Source organism: Camellia sinensis, chromosome 14 (assembly GCF_055761805.1).
Source record: "Camellia sinensis isolate YWXY chromosome 14, ASM5576180v1, whole genome shotgun sequence".
Classification (NCBI taxonomy): domain Eukaryota; kingdom Viridiplantae; phylum Streptophyta; class Magnoliopsida; order Ericales; family Theaceae; genus Camellia; species Camellia sinensis.
In genome coordinates this window covers 86,724,976-86,746,537 of record NC_138974.1, presented here as the reverse complement: position 1 = coordinate 86,746,537, position 21,562 = coordinate 86,724,976, and the positions used below count along the sequence as shown (strand labels likewise).

General features: G+C 35.4%; 2 protein-coding genes and 1 long non-coding RNA gene across 6 annotated transcripts; 1 reads left to right on the top strand and 2 right to left on the bottom strand.

The window, feature by feature from the left end:
* The first annotated feature begins 309 nt into the window (after positions 1-309).
* On the top strand, positions 310-4,714 carry FUC1 (alpha-L-fucosidase 1). The gene is made up of 3 exons (XM_028233402.2): positions 310-1,125; positions 1,986-2,222; positions 3,891-4,714. The coding sequence occupies exons 1-3, from the start codon at positions 515-517 to the stop codon at positions 4,660-4,662; spliced, it is 1,620 nt and encodes a 539-aa protein (XP_028089203.2). The 5' UTR covers positions 310-514; the 3' UTR covers positions 4,663-4,714.
* Positions 2,842-3,891, bottom strand: LOC145807427 (uncharacterized). Its single transcript, XR_014350502.1, has 2 exons — positions 3,116-3,891; positions 2,842-3,069 (listed from the first exon to the last, which is right to left on the bottom strand). It is a non-coding gene; the product is annotated as an uncharacterized LOC145807427 (long non-coding RNA).
* A 301-nt stretch (positions 4,715-5,015) lies between the features above and the next one.
* LOC114289646 (S-adenosyl-L-methionine-dependent methyltransferases superfamily protein) lies at positions 5,016-13,659 on the bottom strand. 4 transcript variants are annotated; one of them, XM_028233406.2, is made up of 10 exons: positions 13,443-13,659; positions 12,679-12,743; positions 9,664-9,730; positions 9,086-9,151; positions 6,674-6,767; positions 6,441-6,557; positions 6,150-6,250; positions 5,896-5,970; positions 5,698-5,790; positions 5,016-5,485 (listed from the first exon to the last, which is right to left on the bottom strand). In XM_028233406.2, the coding sequence occupies exons 2-10, from the start codon at positions 12,690-12,692 to the stop codon at positions 5,168-5,170; spliced, it is 945 nt and encodes a 314-aa protein (XP_028089207.2). In that variant the 5' UTR covers positions 12,693-12,743; positions 13,443-13,659; the 3' UTR covers positions 5,016-5,167. The 4 variants fall into 4 exon arrangements, with proteins under 4 accessions (XP_028089207.2, XP_028089206.2, XP_028089209.2 ...); XM_028233405.2 differs by having other exon boundaries at positions 13,432-13,612; XM_028233408.2 differs by lacking the exon at positions 13,443-13,659 and adding an exon at positions 13,161-13,429.
* Between the last annotated feature and the right edge of the window lie 7,903 nt (positions 13,660-21,562).

Here is a 21,562-nt window from a genome sequence, read left to right as displayed (position 1 = left end):
TGTCTTTTTTTATATTTTATTACCTTTTTACTTTGGCTTTTAAAGGTCGTTTTTTTTTTTTTTTTTTTTGGACCTTTTATGTTTTGAATTTTTTTTAAATTTATTTTTAAAATTAAATTATTTCATAATTAGATAGAAAATATCACAATAATTATCATATAACATAAAAAAATATATTATTATATTAAAATTTAAATTTATATTAAAGATGTGAGTCGTGTATAATAAAATATTTTTTTATATTACGTGATGGTCAATATGTTATTTTTTATAATAAAAATTAATTTTAAAAATAAAATAAAAAAATGAGGAAACGTAGGACAAAAACAAGCGAACAACCTGTCTTGGATTCTTATAGTAATTTCCTTGTTCAAAAAAAAAAATAAAAAAAAATAAAATTCCAATGCCTGCCTCTGACAAACGTATCTAAACAAATTCTCTGTCTCTCTCTCTCTCTCTCTCGACACACGCAAAACACTCTTGCTTCATAGGGCAGAGAGTATCATAAACCACCATGAAAATCGAGAACACAATTTATGATAACAAACCCACCTTCAAAACCTTCAAATTCAACCAACCCATCTCAAAATTCACCTCTCTCATCCTCTTCTCTATCTTCTCTCTCTCCTCATCATCATCATCATCATCACCACATCAGCTCAAAAGACCGCCGCCAATTCCAATTATACCCATCCCAACCTCAAGGCAACTCTCATGGCAGCTCTCAGAGATGGCCCTCTTCCTCCATTTCGGACCCAACACCTTCACCGACTCCGAACGGGGCACAGGCCACGCCGATCCCTCAATCTTCAACCCCTCCGCCCTAGACGCCACCCAGTGGGTCAGAGTCGCCAAAGAAAATGGATTCTCTCGCATAATCCTAACCGCCAAACACCACGATGGGTTCTGCTTGTGGCCCTCTCTATACACAGACTATTCGGTGAGATCTAGTCCTTGGAAGAACGGGAATGGCGATGTTGTGGCCGAATTGGCCGAGGCTGCTCACAGTGCTGGTGTCCAACTGGGGCTTTATCTTTCGCCATGGGATCGGCACGAGCCGTGCTATGGGAAGACTCTTGAGTACAATGAGTTCTATATGGGGCAGATGACTGAATTGCTCACAAGGTAAAAACAAAGCAGTTGACTTTTATTATTATGTTTTTTTGGGGATTTATTTTGGTTTTTGTAAAATGGGTTTGCTTTGCTTTGTTTGTTGAGTAATTCTTTGAGCTCTGTTTTGGTTGTTTTGATCTGCGTATGTTTTTGGAGAATTCATGTTCTGGGTGATTGACTTTTTTTTTTGGTAGTTTGTGATGATGGTAATTGGGTTATTTGAGTTTTTGAGCAATTGAGCAATTGTGCAATTGTTAGGGATGTTTATAAAGTTTGGTTGCATTTGGATTTATGGATTTGAAATGAAAGGAGTTGACACAAACTCAAATTAGATTTAGTAGTTTAAATGTGAATTTCCCATTTATAATATCTTAATCTCCTGTATTTTTCTAAAATTATTACTAAAATCCCTTCATTTGAAATTCATTCATCCATCCAAGTGCAGTTTAGCGATTTTGATTAACTTGTCTTGGTTAAAGCTGATTGATTGTGTTTCTGGAGAAATAGCAATTCCTCTTTTATGATTCACTTGTTGCATTTGTAGCTGGCATGAAAATTTGCATTGCCCATTTTGTTCTGTTACAAAAGCTGGCTGTCGACATAAAATCATAAAATGAATCAAATCGTTGTAAACCTTCAATTGTAGCTAATCCCTAAATTCTCTGTAATTGTCTTATTTGAAATAATAATGGATTCATACTTTAAAATGCCATATAAACCACAATGGACCATTCAGTTTTTAATGACATTCAAATGTGCCCTAACTGATTTCGGCTTTCTTCTGTATTTGGGAAAACTTTAGAGCTTGCATCTATTGTAATAAAGAGTATTGAGGTAAGTTGTTTTTGCTTCTTTTTTGGAAATCGGATCAGATATGGCATGATAACAGAGGTGTGGTTGGATGGTGCAAAAGGGGAGGGAGAGAAGGACATGGAGTATTTCTTTGATTGTTGGTTTAGTCTCATTCATCAACTCCAGCCCCAGGCGGTCATTTTCTCTGATGCTGGTCCAGATGTCAGGTGGGTTGGAGACGAGGCCGGTGTTGCTGCACCCTCTTGCTGGTCTATTTTCAACAGGAGTGCTGTTAAAATTGGTGACACTGATACTGAGTGAGTCCTCTTTTTCAAACTTCACTTCTGTAAATGTGCTTACTATGGATTAAGAATCAATGACACTTTAAGAAGGTGTCATGTCCATTAAGAATCAATGACACTTTAAGAATGTGTCATGTCCGTGTCTAACACATGCCAGACATGCTTCCAAACTTATCTTATCATTATTATTTTTTAACATTTTTAAAATGGGACATGTTTTGAAAACTTTAGGGGCACATGTATATATAATTTATACACACAACATATCACAAGTTTGAAGAAAATAACATGAGAGCAAATGATTAAAATCAAAACAATGTGGATTTATATCCCTTAATATCTCTTCCTTTAGGCTTTTTAATTTTGGGAAATCTACCGCCTAAAGGCCATATTTGTTTCCCCACTTCAAAGGCCGGATTGGCTTAGGTTGGCTATGGATCCTACCCATAGCGTGTTTGGTGGTGATAGAAGAGGCTGGATTGATACTCCATTCAGTTTAGTAATCCCCCCCAGTGGGCAGATTAGCTTGGCTTGGTAGAAGGTGGGATTGAAAAAAAAATCCGGAGATTATAGTGTATCTGGTTGTCTTCCCGGACTTTTGGTTGGTCGTTCAGCCGGTTTACCAAAACAGTGCTTCTTCTTTTTTTTTTTTGTTATTTCTGATTTTTTTTTTATATCTGTTTTTACATTTTTTTTTTTACATAAAAAATATATATATTTTATTTTATATAAAAATAATTTAACAATTCCCTCACTAACAATTATCATCAAAACAAACAAACTTTTACTTATCTCCTCACTAACTATCTTCACATTAACAATCTCTTCACTAACCATTCCCTCACTAGCAATCATATCCAACCTAATCCGCCAAACAAACGTAGCCAAAACTAGCAATCATATCCAACCTAATCCGCCAAACAAACGTAGCCAAAACGTCCATTTTTTTTTCCCGCAAATAGATTTTTGGACTTCTTGTTCACACTTCTTTTCCAATATATAGAATTTGGATAACAAAAAATTCTTATTATTTTGATATAATAAAATATAAATGTATTTGTAATGTTAAAAATGAATTTAGTTATTATTTTTATGTGTGTATTTGTTGTTAAGTCTCTATCTGTGGTGTTAGATTTTTTAAGAGTTTTTGTGTTAGCGTGCCCATCTTTCTATTGTGTCCTGTGTTCGCATCTGTACTGCTTTGACAGTGAGTGTTCTCTGGCATTTGAAAAGCTTGTAGAAGTCACTAACCATTTATGTCATATCCAAGAATTTCAAATTCTAATTTTTTTTTATTTTATCTTAGATGTTTCTTTGATGCCTCTTTCTTGAATCTTCAAAAGACACTATGCTCCATTTGTTTATGTTTAGTAGAAGAATCTTTTTGTAGTTGGGTTATGAATGAGAAGTAATGAATAGGTATTTGCATAAATATGTTTATTTTTATTTTTGGGGCCACCAACAAAAAAAATGAACTGGTAATGTTATTTCTCTTTCATTTTCCTTTCCCCTGACAAATCAAAGATTTAAATATAGTGCATAAAGGAACGAGGAAAAGAAGATGAAGATTAAACACATGATGAAAAAACGTTTAATCTTCATCTTCTTTTCTTAATCTGTCATGCTTTCGGAGTTCTGGACAGTGAAAGAGCCTCACTTCATCGCCATTAATGTATATGACAGGTATGCAAAAGGTGGAGATCCATTCGGTCATGACTGGGTACCTGCCGAGTGTGACGTCTCCATCAGACCCGGTTGGTTTTGGCATGCATCTGAACTTCCGAAATCCGCACAGACTATTCTCGACATATACTACAAATCAGTTGGCAGAAACTGTCTCTTGTTACTAAATGTACCCCCAAACTCATCAGGTCTCATATCCAATGAAGATATTCAAGTTCTTCAAGAATTCACCGAGCTCCGAGCATCCATATTCTCCCAAAACTTGGCAAAAAATGCCCTCATTTCTGCGAGCAGTACAAGACAAGGCATCGATGATTCTCAGTATGACTCTCGGAATGTTCTTGAAGAAGGTATGTACTCCTACTGGGCTTCAGAAGAAAATCAATCGGATTGGATGTTGTATTTAGAGTTTCAAGATCCAGTAACTTTCAATGTTTTACACATTCAAGAGCCGATTCAGATGGGGCAACGTGTTGTTGAGTTCCATCTTGATAGCTTAAATGAGAAAGGGCAATGGAAGGAAGTGACTAATGGCACGACAGTGGGACATAAGAGGCTGTTGCGATTTCCCACTGTAGTGTCTAATCAATTGAGGTTTGTTATCGACAAGTCTAGGGCAGACCCGTTGATTTCTTATTTGGCAATTCATATGGATTTGGTTTCGACTTTGAATGTATCTCACACAAGTAATTCATCATCATACTTCAATAGAAGTCAAGTTCTACAGCAAATTACACGCAACCATTCACAAATTGTTTCAATGTCTTCTTGAATAAAATTGTCTGTACAATAGTATGACCTTAATTGGATTATCTTCATGCTCAGTTATTGGAGCCTGTTGTTGTTGTTGTTGTTGTTGTTTTTTTTTTTTTTTTTTTTTTTTTTTTTTTTTTGTGCCTATCATTTTCTTGATATTACAATTTATCAGGCTTGAGGATTTCATTGTTTCTAACTTAGTTTTTGGATTCTAGCATACTCAACAAGCACGCATTCATTAATATAGGGTAGCATAATGAACTGACAAGGAAGCAACATTAGAATGGGCTATTTTGAGAAGATGGTTAAAAGTTATTTTTTGTGAGAGAGGGAAGTGGATTATAATATGAGAAGTGGATTATAACCCACTTCCCAAAAGGCCAATATGATTTACACCAAGTAAAAAGGCTAAAGTATACAAAGTTTCGTGGTTCAAAAAAACTTTGATAGCATTCCTAATGCTTGTTCATAAAGGGCGATACAAGAGAGCCAACAAGCCACAAATACAAAAACTGAAATAATTAAGTAATGCTGACATCTCGAAGAAGCCTAGCTGCCATAGAGCCAAATCTTCTTGCTTCCCATTCGCTAAGATTATCATTCTGAATACTTGGAACTACCATGCTATCTTCTTTGACTTCATTGCTGCCAGAATCATCCAATCCATCAATGCAACTACTTTTATCACCATCTTCGTCTTCTCCATGATTGGTTTCTGTAGTTTCAATCTCATCAATTTGCCGATCAATCCCCTGGTTCGTGGTTTCTACGCTTCCTTCTGGAGGCTTTATGCCCATGATGAAAAGTTGGATACTTGGATGCTGGTACTTACTGTCCATCTACAAAGGAGGAAATATTCCAAAATTAATTTCAGGAAGGCCTTGTTTCCTTGCAAATAGAATTGTCGCTTTCATTTTCTGTTTTCTTTTTTCTTTCTTTTTTGGAAATTGGACACGAAAACTGGTTTGATGTATTGTTAGCAATTCAAAGGAAAACTTGACATGTATGCTATGTTAGTAAAGAGGTCCCGAGAATTAAATATAACGTGTACCTTTGTTTTTGGAACAATTTTCACCTCAAAGTTTCTCTTCCACAGGTTGAGCATTTGTTCATGGACATTTGTAGAACGAATCTCGTACCCCAACTACATGAAAATTTGGCTAAACAAATGAGTTCAGCTGTTAAATGGTTTTGAAACAGATAAAAAGATTAAGAAGCAAAAAGATACTTGTAGCTGGAGAACAGTTACCAGAATAGTGGTTTTTGGTCCGGACAACGCAAGCATTGTCTGCAAAAGTGGTTCCAAGAGATGCTCTGCATAAACCTAGTACAAAATTTTGAAATCCTTTTGCTTAGTTGAAATGTTATTGATGAATAATGCAAACATGTAATACATTCATTTATCTAACCTACGTTAAGAAATTTGAAGTCTGAATGACTTAATTTCGACATCTGCAAAGGATATGACAAAAGCATAAGCGAATCCTATTTAACGAAACTTACAACATCAGTGCCAATGATGTAGTCAAACGGTGGATCAACAGCCTTTATTTGATCCAAATTACCCCAGCTCAACTCTGCAACCTGGATGGAACCCAAGGAATCTACATGAAACAAAATTTTCACGTAAGAGAACGGTAAATTTTTTTTACCACAGTAGGTAAGAAAGCAATGACATTTGACAACTTTGACGATATCAGTTGAACACCAATTATATATGATGGTCATTTAGATAAGAAATTGAATTCAGAGAGAAGTAAGGAAAAAGGAAAGACCAGAAACTTGTAAGCACACCTGAACCAGGATTCATTTGCATGATCCTTGATGCATTACGCTCACAATTTCTCATTAGCAATGGCAAAACCTCTGTTTGGTCTGTGGAGACTACGTCGCATCCTAGCAATGCCATGCCTGAAAACCACACCACTAAACACTAAGCTATTCCCCTCGCAATAGATCACAGTAAACTAGAGCCATCCCAACATAACATTCATATCAGAAATTATGCAAAAACAGAAGACACTCACCAAAACCAGCCACTCCACATCCTGCCCCAAGTTCAATAACACGTTTTCCTTTCAGTTTAGAAGGGGAAAACCTTCCCTTTCTGCAATTTTTTTCCTGAGCCACACAAGCATGCACACAAGCACAAACAGAGTTTTACAAATAATAATAATAAATAAATAAAATACTTATTTAATAATCAGACAACACGGTGTGGATGGGCAAATAAGGTTAAGAGAAATGTTGAAAAGCTGAAGGACAAGCATCATTATGAGAAAATGCCACAATTATCTTATATGGGCCCAACCAACCATTTGTTGAAAAGTTCAAAAGTACGTGTCGGAACTCTTTATAAAAGATTGCCACGTGCACCAATCATAACTATGATAATTAAATGATTAAGGCACACCATAAACATGAGGCAATTAACCATCCCCAAGAGGGTCACAGGTCAATCGAATCTAAGAGTGCATTTGGTATCAATCTTCGTCATCTATTTTCTGTTCTCAAAAATAGAAAAACAAAAAATTAACAAGAATACTTGTTTTGCAAACCGTTATCAGGAAAAACTTCTAAAAATACCCCATTTTTAGGAAATACTTTAAAGTTATTTTCTGAATTTTAAAAAATTGCGTGTTTTCGAACATTTCATTGTTTTTGTTTATGAAAACACAAAAAACTAAAACATCGAATATGAAAGATACAAACAAACCCAAATACATCCTGATGTTATAATGCCTGCCACGGTCAGGTGCGAAGGCCTTAGGAATCCTAAGTGGTTCAGTGTCCCAATGGCAAGACTGCATTGGCCTCGCTATGTGTGGCTGAAAAAATAGTCTACCACAAGATAAACTAGGGGAGGTTCTTGAGGGTTACTAGTTCAGGGGCTAAAGTACGGGCATCACTTGTTTGACACTAAGGCCCACTTCTTATGAGCCTGCTCTTGTGGGGGTGGGGGAGGGGAACAAAGATGCAACTACTTGCATCACTGGTGAATGGACCAAATCTATGTGAAACCAGTTGACCAACTAACTGCATCTAATGCAACCCAACCACCTTGAATTCCTTTTTGGACTGTCCGGTGTTCAATACCTTAGTCCTAACTTTGACGTGGTAACCAAGTGAAACACATAGCAATACCTAACCTTTCTTTATCCAAACAAACTCTTTTGAACGAGCACATAAGTAGAAGTCCCCTAAATCAATTTAATACCATTTGATAGTTGTCTCACAATAAATAGGTGAAATCTTGGGGTAACAAGGCTTTGTTTTATGGTTAATGGCAATCATACGACTTTAACATATGCAAAGTAGATTAGCAATTTGTAGCCAATGCTAAATCTAACCACTATGTTACATGGACACGGGTATGGGCATGTGTTTAAATGTCTGATTTATCTAATCTCATGTCCAAGGCATGGGGACATGACAAAATATTCATATTTATTGATATAAATTTTTTATTTTCTAGGGTAAAATGGTGTTCACAAGTTGTCATAGAGCATTTTATGCATAATGTGAGCTTTTATTTATAATTTTATGGTTAACTTTTAGCCCTTGTTTGGGAAGTTGGCTATTTTAGTTTTTAACTATTTTAGTAGGCTAAAAATTTTGTGTTTGAAAAGATGGATTTTTTTGTAATTAGATGTGATGTTTGTAAGAGAAAAAGTGAAATGATTATAGATTTGATGTGACATTTTGTCTTATTGGCTATTTTAGCCTATTTTGTCTTTTTGTAGATTTTAGCCTAAAAAGCCAATTAATAGCCTTTCCCAAACAAGGCATACACTTATTAGCTGAATGGTCAACTACACATATCAGATGCATATCCAGTGATCTTACTCAAGTGTTGAGTGTTTTTCATACATTTAGAGGAGTCCATCTAACAAACTCCAAATATAATCTCTAGAAGTCACAAGTCAACTGAAGAAGGCTTACAAAATAAACTGTCTTACCCAAGTGTCAGCAGTTTGAACTAAAACAAAATAAAATGGTCTTTAAATGGCAAAGTCCTAAGTACATGTTCAATCTGATTATGATAAGTTTCAGTGAGTATGCTATCAAGTAAGATTTCAAGAGATTGAAGAGATCAATTTTGATGCTTTGGCATCCTAGCCATGACTAATGCTTCCTCAAACCCCCACTCCCCCAAAAAAGAGGAGAGAGCAGTGAAGAAATTTGAAAAGGAAAACACCCCCAAGCCAAATGATTAAGAATAAAGATTTATAAAATAAAAAATATGGATTCCTTGAACATCTAATTACAATTGCCAAGATGAATATAGCTCTCCACCAAATCTAACTACTTCATGACGATGTATGGATATTTATTGATAATAAAAAATAATAAGGAAAGGTAATTCCTGTAGCACAAACATTCCAAGCGAGCTAATGAATTCGATGCAAAAAGACTGCTTAAGGGATTACAAAAATTACCAGATATTTGACAAGCACCATTGATGCATCCCAAACTGTAGTTCCCAAATGCTTGGAATTGGGATCCTAGCACGATTACAACAAAATTTCCACAGACAAGGAAACTATTAAAAGATAGGCAAGAGATTTAGTACAACAAAATGTAATATCGAATAATCTGTATCATGAAATGGATAGTGGTAGCTGAAACATTAAATCTAGCAGGCATCAAGAGCATTTTGATTAGTGTAATTAGATTAGTTGGGAAACAAGAAGACTTAATCTAGAATTCGATGAGAGCAAAAGGCTTGTTTCATTATATTACAAACAATTTTATATTCAATATATGCAAGGATTTTCAGATACACCTTCTTGACTAAGAAGGAATATCAGCAATTTTCTATTTTGAGGCCAAGCTATTGGATCTTGTCATAACAGAATTAAGACTCTGAATATCATCCCTGAGGGCAGAACTCATGTAGTCAATTGGTGAAGACACAAACTTGACCAGAAAATCATATTATGAAGTAACATTATGAAAGTCTACCCAAAAAAGGAGAGAATGGAATGAACAAACAGCCTACCAAAAGCTTGATTACCTGAGAGAACTGTAATTGATGGCCTAAAACTTCAAATAGAATCGCTGAAGTGTCGGGAGAATTTAACCTGGAATGGAAAATTTGAATAGCGTAAGAAACAAGTTTCTTCAAGTATAACGAAGTGAAAATTTCACAACTTCCTTTCATGAATGAAACACTGCTTGAAGTAACATATTATATTAAATTAGAAAAGAAAAAAAAAAAGTGGGTGTGGGATAGGGTGGTGGATCATGTGCACCGACGGTTGGCAGGTTGGAAGTGTTAGTACTTGTCAAAAGGAAAGTGGATTACTTTGACCAAAAGTGTTCTCTCCAGCATCCCGACATATTTTATGTCAGTTCATGTGATTTCGGTGACAGTTGCTTAGCAGTTGGAAAAGTTGCAATAGGATTTCCTATGGGGTGGTGGGAGGAAGGGGTTTCATTATCATTTGGTCGCTTGGAAGCAAATTTGTAGTCCCGAGGAAGGAGGGGGTTCGAAAGTTGGTTGGGTTTAATCAGGCTTTTTTGGGAAAGTGGTTGTGGCATTTTGTGGAGGAAAGGGAGAGATTGTGACGAAAGGTGGTGGCGGCGAAGTATAGGTTGGCAGTGGGGGGGTGGTGTTCAAATAGGGTGAGCCAATGTCATGGCCGGAGTTTATGGAAGGGGATTTGGTTGGGGTGGAAGGAGTTTTGGGATAGGATTTGGTTGAACGTGGGGGTAGGGGATAGGGTTCGTTTTTGGCATGATAGGTGGTGTGGTGGTGTGACTTTGGCGGACATGTTTCCTTTGATTTATGCCATTTCTGTTGATGGAGAGGAAATGGTTGCTTTGGTTAGGGTTATGCAGGGATAGTCGTTTGTTTGGAATGTCTATCTTCGTCGCAACATTCAAAATTGGGAGGTGGATCAGTTGGTAGAGTTATTGTGTTTCTTGTATGTAGTGAAGAACGGGGAGGTATGGGGTGTATTCTTTGGTGTGGGATTGTCCGAGATCTAAAGAGGTTTTTTTGGTGTCATCTTTTTACAGCGTGCTTGCGGGTGGTGATGGTGCTATCTTTCCTTGGAGGTGCATATGGGGTACGGGATCACCTTCTAAGGTTGCTTTTTTTTATTTGGACAACATTTTTGGGCCGCATTCTGACTGTTGATAACTTGATTTGTCGGGGGTATATTTTGGTGAATTGGTGTTCTATGTGTCGTGGGGATGTGGAAACAGTGGATCACTTGTTTGTTCATTGCTCGGTTGCGTCTCAATTGTGGAGTTTGATTGTTGCTTTGTTTGGCATGGCTTGGGTGCACCTAGGATCTGTGATAGGGGTTCTGTAGAGTTAGGGTGGGGCTAGGATTGGGAAGAAGCACCGAAAGGCTTGGTTACGTGCTTCCCATTATTTGCTTTGGTTGATTTAGTTTGAGCGTAATAGGCGCATCTTTTAGGATGTGTGTTCTTCAGTTACTTAGTTAGAAAGTAGGCTTTTGTTGGAGTAGCACAGTTGGGCTACTCGTTCGGTTGATCCTGATGTCTTGGTTTTTGTAGATTTTGTGAAGGATTTGTTCGTTAATGCTTTTTGGGCCCTTTCATGGGTTTCCTTTTTTGTATTCTTTGCATCATTTTGATACTTTTCTAATAAAGTTTGATTATTTATCAAAAAAAAAGTGCAGGTTTATCATAAGTGGACTTTCAGTGTAACCATTCAATAAAATTAGTACAATTTTTTTCTAGTAAGAAACTATGAATCATAACAATACCTAACAAACTGTCAAAATGTGTCTTACAACTCAAAATAAGAGAACCCAAACTAAAAACTTTCTATAATTAGAAAGATGCTCTGAAGTAATCAAGTAGCGGTCTAAATTATTATTGAAAAACTGCAATTCATATTCATTGTGAAAGCTATGAGATTACACTTACAGTAAGCTGCAATGTGATAAAAAAAAAAAAAAAAAAAAAATTAAAAATGACTAAATTGAATTGAACATAGAATCAACTAGCTACTAATATCAATTTGTTATATTAGAACGCATGTCATGGCATCCTTCACGTTTTCAGTAAAAACGGATTGTCAAGTATACATTGTTCAAGAGAAAACCAAGTGCCCTACAACTGTAAGCAATTGTGGCTTGCAAACCCCCACAAACATGGTTATTTTTTTTTTTAATTTTTTTTTTTCATAGCAGAGAGGAGATTGAGGAGGATAGAGAGTCCCAAAAAGTGAAGCACCATCTGACTTGAATAACAATCTTGATACCAATAGTGGTTCCATCTTTAATGTCAAGCATCAAACAGGTCAAGGGTCACATCAGAAGTGATTTCTATAACAGATGGAACTAGAATCTGTAACCTGCACTACTTAGTCTGGAGTACACAGCAGCAAGGGAAGGCTTCTTTGAATACTTAGATGTTAATGTGATAAGGTAGTTTGTATGTAAGAACATTTTATTTTTTTCTTCACCTGTAACACTATATTTAAGGGCTGTTTGGTTATCAGGAAAACAAGGGGGCCGAAAGGAAAATAACAAAAATAACTTAACATTGGAAGCCACAATGAAACAAATATGCTTTTGTTTCCAGCATCATCAGATACAGAAGAAGCATTGCAATATAATTCTTATTCACCTAGTAAAAAGCATAAATATCTTGGTACAAAACTACTCATTTCCCATCAGCAGTCAGTCAATGCAATGTGTACCTTGCCTGTTCTTTGTTATGATATTGGCTGATAGAAAAAAAATATATATATATATATATATATATATTTGGTGTACTAAAAAATTTCAAATGCGATTGGACCACAGCTCAGATCATCTCATCAATCAGAAGATGTTTGGGGTATGTTTGTTGATTGCTCATAGTTATAAGAAATCGAAAAGACTAATTGGTATGTTATGACATCTTATAATTTATAAATCATGGAGTAAATTTTTTTTAATATTTTTTTTGGGTACAGAATGATGGAGTAATATTGATTATAAACCAGAAAGAGTAAAAAAAAAATCCCTACTTCAACAGACAAGATGCGCAGAACTGAAGAGCATACCTTTCTGGCTCCATAGAAGGCTATTATTTATGAAGGGAAGCAAAGTTTTGCTAAATACTCTTCCACTGCCAAACAAAAGAAAAGAGAAACCCCTTACTAAAATAAATATTGAAATACACTAGTCAGATAAATGTTTCAAGTATGATACTACACCACCAAGTAACTTCATTTTTTGACAGTGTTTAATGATCAAAACCCAAATTCAAATACACAGTAACAATCCAAAAAATAAAAAAATTTGTTCTAAGATGATCAGCTCGCGAGCATAGTGGTTCTTCCGGTGTGCCATATATTTGGGGTTTGCTTAAAAAGTTGAGTATATTTCCACACAAAACCTATATGTCACTTCAGTCCATGCAATTGTGTAATCAAAATAATGGTTATTAATCTCTTACACCAACAAAGCAATTGATAATCAATATGATCATAAATAAAGAAAAACCCACAAAACAAAACATAATAAATGAAATCAAGAGACCCACATTCAGTTGACAAATAAACCAAAACACATTGCCAACACTAGTTCCCCAGTAATATGTAACCTCTGTTTGGTTGCTGAGAAAAGGCCGGAAAAGAGAGAAAATTCAAATCTTCGTAAACCAACAGATTATAAAGATTTTGAATTTCTTTCACTTGTACCCATTAAATCGGCAACAAAAACGGAAGGTATAAGAGACCCAAATCATTAATCGTAAAGATTAATCACACCGAATGGAAATTAGGAGATAAAATACAAGAAAAATTAAAGCAAACCTGTAATCCACCTGGGCTGAGTGGTTCACTGAGCAATGCGTGTGGAGAGAGGAAAGTCCTTTTCTTTTTTGGACAGGGAACACTGTTCGTGTGATGTGAGGAGGAATGCATACATACCACACTTCCCAGTTCCAAAAATTAACCAGCTGAGCCGGCGCTTTTGCAGCAAATTGGGTAAATTACACTGACATCCCTAAAATTTGCCTTTATTGCAGATTTTTCTTTGATGTTTTGAAAAAGGCAAATTTCACCACCTTACATACATGTGCAATTATCTCTCTTATTTAAAAAATTAATGATTTAATAAAAAAAATTAAAATACTTATACATACATAAGTAATCTAAGTGTAATCTAAATTTATGAACTATAGATATTTTTATCTTTTGTTTGGGATGAAAATTTTACTCTTGTGCTTTATTTTATTTATAATTTATCTTTTGAAAATTTAAAAAATAAACATATAATTCCTTTATGTTTGACATGCATTTCATATTTACTCTTAATTTGAACAAAATATTTAACGGTGTATTTTATTTTACAAATTATAAATGATTATGTGATTGTTTTCAAATAAAATGTGTAATCTATGTATAGACAAAAATACAAGAGATATTTGTCTTTGAAAAATGTTTGAAACTCATAAATTTTTCACAATTTAACTACAATGATGTAATCTGATAAATGTCGATTTTCGATTGGTTAAACATTCAATGATATTGGACCTCTCACCCTTACCACATCATTATAAATGCATTTGTGGATGCAAAATAGGTAAATATATTTTCGCACATCATTTACTCTATGTACACACACTTAATAAATTAAATTTTTATTACAATTTTACCATTAAACAAAATGACCACTATAGACATCAATACATAACAAATCTTAAAATTAAATTTTCTCTGTACACATCTTTGGGAACAAAAATTCTCAGTGCACACCTTTAAAAAAAAAAAAAAGTATCACGCCAAGGCCTATATTGTTCTCCTATTGCTTTTCACTCTCACCATTGTTGCACTATATTTTACTTCCGTCATTCTTGATTTGTGTGATGAAAGATTTACAAAATCATAGAAGTTTAAATTTAGAGAAGAATATGACTTTACAGCCAATGCGACAATAAAAATGTGATCTTTTACATGTGGAAGTGTTTATTTATTATTATTTTTTTTTGTGAGCAAAAGAACTGCTATTATTTTTAAATTTAATTTCCATAGGATTGCGAAAAAAAAATTAATGATGAAAACTTTTCATATGATATATTTTAAGATTTTTTTGATCATGATAAAAACTTACTATCATCGTTGATCGCGAACCAAAAAAAAAAAGAAGTTTTCATCAGCTTCCATCAATCTTTTTATCATTTCATCGCTTATTGGCTCTAAAGAATTGCTAAAAATGTCTTGGTGAATTGTTGGATATGCCAGAGTTACTGTTGTGATGTGTGTAAATGTGTCTTGTGTGGTGTCTGTTTAAATTATGAGCTAAGGATATATTTAGAACATTTGTTGTGCGGAATGGAAAAAACATAATGTAATTGTTGGTGCTAAAAATTTGGAGTCCTCCGTCGATAGAATGCTGACAAGGCATGGGGATGACGTGTCATAAGATGACGTAGAAAAAGTATAAAGGGTTGACCGTTGTGGTATAAATAAAGTGCTGGGGCAAGAGCTAAGGAAGAAATTGATCAAGGGAGAATCTGAAATTCAAATTCGTGGAATGAAGGGATAAGTATGCAGAAAATCAGAGAATCTAGGAAGATCGAGATCAAGAGTCAGGTCAAGAAGCAAGTATAAAAGGAGGCTGAAGGCAGAACAAAAGGACATCAACAACCACCAATCACACTCGCAAAGAGTTTATCTAAGAGTAGTTTAATTTAGCATTTTAAGAGTAAATTAAACCAGTTGCTTTTTCTAACCCCCACTTCTTTTCTTTCTGTCAATTCTTGTATTTCTTTAATTTTTTGTTCATGTAACTAGTGACAAGTGACAATTTATTTGAATTAATACATATTCTGTTCTATTCCATTTCCTCTTCATTTAATTATCAACAGGGAAATCCTTAATTTGTTTAAGGCAAAGAACTTAATCACAAAGCCTGATTTTTTCTGTGTTTACTTGAAATTTATTTGAGTCAGTCGATCAAATCATTATTGATTAGGCTTAAACTAGATTTTTACCAACATAAATTGGCACACCAAGTGAGACCCGTCTACCTTGGAGTAATGGTGAAGAAGAAAGCTGAAAAATTGAGACTGCTGATTTTAAAGATTTTGAATTTCTTTCACTTGTACCCATTAAATCGGCAACAAAAACAGATGGTAAAAGACCCAAATCATTAATCGTAAAGATTAATCACACCGAATGGAAATTAGGAGATAAAATACAAGAAAAATTAAATCAAACCTGTAATCCATCTAGACTGAGTGGGTCACTGAGCAATGCGTGTGAAGAGAGGAAAGTCCTTTTTTCTTTTTCTTTTTTTACAGGGAACACTGTTCCGTTGGTGTGATATAAGGAGGAATGCATAAGCCACACTTTTTAGTTCCAAAAATTAACCAGCTGAGCCGCTGCCCACTGTGTTTTGCTTTTGCAGCAAATTAGGTAAATTACATTAACATCCTAAAATTTGCCTCTATTGCAGATTTTCTCTTGATGTTTTGAAAAAAGGCAAATTTCACCACCTTACCATTGTGATCTGATCCATGTGCAATTATCTATCTTATTTAAAAAATTAATGATTTAACAAAAAAAAAAATTAAAATACTTATACATACATAAGTAATTTAAGTGTAATCTAAATTTATGAACTACAAATATTTTTATCTTTTGTTTAGGATGTAAATTTTACTCTTGTGCTTTATTTTATTTATAATTTATCTTTTGAAAATTTAAAAAATAAGCATCTAATTCCTTTATATCTGACATGTATTTCATATTTACTCTTAATTTGAACAGAATATGTGAAGAAATTGAAAAGCTGAATCAATTTCACTTATCTTCCATTGAGGAATTCGTACATCTTTATACAAGAAGTTCAAGGAACTAATCCTATGTCAAAGCCTACCATTAAGCTATTGCCTTGCTTATGTATTTACAAATATGGAATAAAACAGAATGACTATGTTGACCATATACAATCCTATAATTATCAAAGATTGTTGTAATCAAGTCATTTGATTGTGCTTTCCTTAACACTCCCCCTCAAGTTAGAGTGTATGTTAATGACACCCCACTTGCCAAGTAAAGCCTCAAATTGCGATGAGCTCAATGCTTTGGTGAAATAAGTCAGCTGGCTGATGAAGTTAAGTGACAATCAATGTCAATGTCTTTTGTCCGTTCGTGAAAGACTGGATTCGAAGCAATATAAAGAGCTGCTTGATTGTCACAGTATAGTGTGACAGGTTGTGGATGTTTGATCTTTAAATCATTAAGAACATACTTTAGCTAAGTAATCTCACAAGAAGTTGCTGCCATGGAGTGGTATTCTGGTTCGGCAGTTGATCGACCCACCATGGTTTATTTCTTGGTTTTCCAAGAACTAGGTGAGTGACCAAGCAGTATGCAGTAACCAGTTATTGATCTTCTAGTGTCCCAGAAACGTACCAAATCTGCATCACAGTAAGCCTTTAGTTGGATTGGACTTGAGGCAGAGAGAAAAATTCTTTGGCTTGGTGTTTGTTTGAGATATCTTAGGACTCTATAGGTGGCATCGGGATGTGACACTCGTGTTTTGTCCTTGAATTGACTTAAGACATGCACTGCATATACTAGATCTGGTCGTGTAATGGTTAAGTATATGAAGCGACCAACAAGTCTCCGATATGAGTAAGGATCTTTTAAAAGTTCTCCATCTGATTGATTGAGAGTCAAATTTTGTTCCATGGGAAATTTTGGAGGTTGGGTCCTAGAAAACCAGCATCTTCAAGTATTTCAAGAGCATACTTTCTTTGTGAAAATGAAATTCCCTTGGCTAATCGTACACTTCTATTCCCAAGAAATATTTTAACTAGCTAAGATCTTTGAGTTTGAATTGTTTACTCAAAAATTGTTTAGCTTCTTGAATTTGTTGCAAGTTTCCTGCCAATATGACATCATCAATATAAACAAGAACTGTTGTGAAACAATTATCTTGGAATCGAACGAACAAAGAATAGTTTGACTGACTGTTTATAACCAGCATCATTAAGAGCTGATGATAACTTCAGGAACCATTGTCTTGAGGCTTGTTTTAGCCCATACAAAGATTTGTGAAGCTTGCATACCCGAGTCTCTCTCTTTCAGCCGAAACCAGGAAGTAAAGACATGTAGACATCTTCATCGAGATCTCCATGTAAGAAGGCGTTATTAACGTCAAGTTGATGAAGATGCCATCCTTGGGTAGCGGCAACAGCAAGAAGAAGACGAACGGTGACCAATTTGGCAACAGGAGCAAAAGTATCATGGTAATCAAGACCTTTGATTTGACTATGGCCTTTGGCAACTAAGCGAGCCTTGTAACATACCACGGTGCCATCTGGATTGAGCTTAATTTTGTGAACCCATTTGCATCCAGTGGGAGAGGTTGTCGTGTCCAAGTGTGATTGGCTTCAAGAGCAGCAAGTTTGCTTTGCATAGCGGCTCACCATTTAGGATCTTGAAAACCTGAAAAAAGTTTGTGGTTCTTTGGCAAGAGAAAGAGATGTTGTGAAAGTACAATGGTTGTGGGATAAACGATCATAAGAAAGAAAATTAGATAATGGGTGAGAAGTACTTGTTGATTCGACCACGGCTGAGGTGGATGAAGGGCTAGAACGAGAAGGGAGTGTAGCACTCACATGAAAATCTTGAAGGTAATGAGGAATGCGAGTGGACTGAGTAGGCCGTTGAAGTAACTATGAGACATGAGTTGGAGTTGGTGAGGAATGAGGTGATATATGTTCAAAATAGGGTGTAGAATCAATAGAAGAGGAAGGGGGTGTGGCACTCACGTTGTGGTGAGGTTCGACATCTTGAAAATAGGGCAACTCGATGGTATGATCAGATTAACTATCAAGGGGAGCGGGTATGACACTGTTATTTTCAGCAGCGAAAATTTGAGAAAATAGAAAGGTAACTTCATGAAAGACTACATCCCGGGAGCTGAAAACTTTATCAAGAGCAAGATCATAGACCCGATACCCCTTTTGGCCATATGGATAACCAACAAATACCCCGCGAGTAGCCCGAGCATCAAACTTAGAAGGTCGTTGGGCATGAGTAAAAGCAAAACACAAGCATCGAAAAACTCTCAAATGAGAATATTGTGGTTTAATGTGGAAAAACAGGTCATAGGGAGTTTTACCTTTTAAAAGAGACGTAGGAGTCATATTGATGAGATAGGTTGCGGTTAAGATTGCCTCTCCCCAAAAACATTTAGGAAGACGAGCTTAGAAAAGTAAGGCTCGCGCTACATTGAGTAAGTGACAGTGCTTGCGTTCGGCTACGCCATTTTGTTGAGGAGTGTCAACGCAACTAGATTGATGAGTAATACTTTTACTGGAATAAAAAATATCAAGATTGAATTTAGCCCCATTATCACCGCGTAGGATCTGAACCTTAGAAGAAAATTGTGTCTTAACAAGGTTAATGAAAGATATTAAGATATTACGAGTATCAGATTTATGATGCATCAAGTATACCCAAGTACAACGAGCAAAGTCATCAATAATAGTAAGAAAATAACGAGCTCTAGAAATATATGCAACATGATAGCCACCTCAAATATCAACATGTAATAACTGAGAAAGTGCAATACTAGAAATAGAACTCAATGGAAATTGTAATCGAGTTTGTTTTGCTAATGGACAAATTTGACAAATGCTAGCATCACATGATTCAATCTCATTAATGGAAAGAAAAACAAAATGTAAAGTTTTATTGGATGGATGCCCAAGTTGTTAATGCCATATGTCCAAAAGAGACGCTCTGGCTAAATTGCACACTGCCTGTTTTGAGACATCCAGATAGTAGAGACCCTTCCGTTCAGTTCCTATCCTAATTATCTTTCCCGAGCGTAGGTCCTGGATTACACAAAGATGATTAAAAAATGAGGTAAAACATAGAGAATGAGATGCAAGCTTGCTTATGGAAATAAGGTTAAGGTCAAATGATAGGACACAGAGAACATTATTCAAAGTTAAATGGGAGGAAAGCACATTTTTGCCTATATGAGTGACTGTGGCATAAGCACCATTTGGCAATTGGACTGTTTGATTTAAAATAGATGTATAGGATGTCAAGAAAGTATGGGAACAAACCATGTGATCAATGGCTCCACTATCAAGGATCCATGACATGTTTCCACCACATGAAAAGAAACCAAAAGAGTTACCTGAAAAGTCACTTATGGTGGAAGGGCGCCCAACATGATATGCTAGGGAATTAGGCTTACTATTGTGGAGAAGACTCAAAATTTGTTGGCACTGTTCTGGGGTAAACATGAAAGAACTTGAAGTCTCCTCTTTTGTAGGTTGTTGTGAAGAAACATAGTTCCCTTTTGATGAATTCGGCCTTGAGGGAATATAGTGATCTGTTCTTTGCATTGACAGTTCTCAATGGTGTGACCTTTCCAACCATAATAATTACATTTTAGGTGGGCTTAGCAAGTTTCTATGGTGTAACCTGTTTTGTCATTACGATCACACTTGAAATGGTCATTTTTCTTACCGAATTTGGATTCTTTGTTAGTGTCTCTGAAATTTCTGTGGTCATTAGTATTAGAGTTGTTCCTCACTGCAAGTACCGTTGCTTCAAGATGAGTTTGTTTCCCAGTTGAAACATCACATTGTCGTTCATGTTGAAGCACAAGTGAATATGCTCGATTGATTGTAGGAAATGGATCCATCAATAAGATTTGGCCTCGGATTGCAACATAGGATTCATTGAGTCCTATGAGAAATTTCATGGTCTTTTGACTTTGTTGATATTCCATGACTGTTTTCATGGTGCCACAATTGCAAGCAGGGATCGAGCACAAGGCATCACGCTCATCCCACAATCCCTTGAGCTTGGTAAAATAAGAACTGCCTAACTTGGTGTCTTGAACACAATCATAGATTTCACTTTCAATATGGAATAAGCGAACACTGTTAACTTGGGAAAAACGGTCTTTCAGATCTATTCATATCTCATGAGCCACATCACAATATATGACATCGGCTGAGATTTCCTTGGAAAAAGAATTCAATAGCCATGATTTCACTAGATTATTGCATCGATTCCATCATTGAAACTCGACAACCGAGGTGCTGTCTGGTTTCATGACCGATCCATCGATAAATCCAATTTTGTTCTTGGCACTTAATGCCATAATCATAGCACGACTCCAGCTCTGTCTGGTTTCATGACCGATCCATCGATAAATCCAATTTTGTTCTTGGCACTTAATGCCATGATCATAGCACGACTCCAGATGCTATAATTGTCTACAGTCAGAGGCTGAGATACAAGAATCACACCAAGTTTATCTGAGTGATGTGGATAGAATGGATGATTTACATCTTCATGTTTGGCTGTTTCAGTCATGGTCAGTTAATGAGTTCTTACTTTTTCCTCTATGCCTCCCATGGAAGAAACGGCTGGGTTTTATGTTTAGGTAGAGTCTCTAGGTCACCAAGAGCTTATTGCTCTGATACCATGTGAAGAAATTGAAAAACTGAATCAATTTCACTTATCTTCCATTGAGGAATTCGTACATCTTTATACAGAAGTTCAAGAAACTAAATCCTATGTCAAAGCTTACAATTAAGCTATTGCCTTGCTTATGTATTTACAAATATAGAATAAAACAAAATGACTATGTTGACTATATACAATCCTATTATTAACAAAGATTGCTGCAATCAAGTCAATCGATTGTGCTTTCCTTAACAGAATATTTAACGGTGCATTTCATTTTACAAACTATAAATGATTATATGATTGTTTTCAAATAAAAATGTGTAATCCACGTATAGGCAAAAATACAAGAGATAATTATTTTTGAAAAATATTTGAGACTCTTATAATTTTTTTACAATTTAACCCACAATAATATAATTTGACAAGTGTCAATTTTTGATTGGTTAAACACTCAATGATGTTGGACCTCTCACCATTGTCACATTAT

What these genes read in the sequence shown, in the direction of transcription:
- FUC1 (XM_028233402.2), top strand. Translation starts at nt 515, where the DNA reads ATGAAAATCGAGAACACAATTTATGATAACAAACCCACCTTCAAAACC. An exon ending in ATGACTGAATTGCTCACAAG is followed by an intron (nt 1,126 to 1,985) that starts GTAAAAACAAAG and finishes AAATCGGATCAG; the next exon opens with ATATGGCATGATAACAGAGG. An exon ending in ATTGGTGACACTGATACTGA is followed by an intron (nt 2,223 to 3,890) that starts GTGAGTCCTCTT and finishes TGTATATGACAG; the next exon opens with GTATGCAAAAGGTGGAGATC.
- LOC114289646 (XM_028233406.2), bottom strand. An exon ending in ATCAATTACAGTTCTCTCAG is followed by an intron (nt 9,152 to 9,663) that starts GTAATCAAGCTT and finishes TAATCGTGCTAG; the next exon opens with GATCCCAATTCCAAGCATTT. An exon ending in TGGTGCTTGTCAAATATCTG is followed by an intron (nt 6,768 to 9,085) that starts GTAATTTTTGTA and finishes TGTGTGGCTCAG; the next exon opens with GAAAAAAATTGCAGAAAGGG.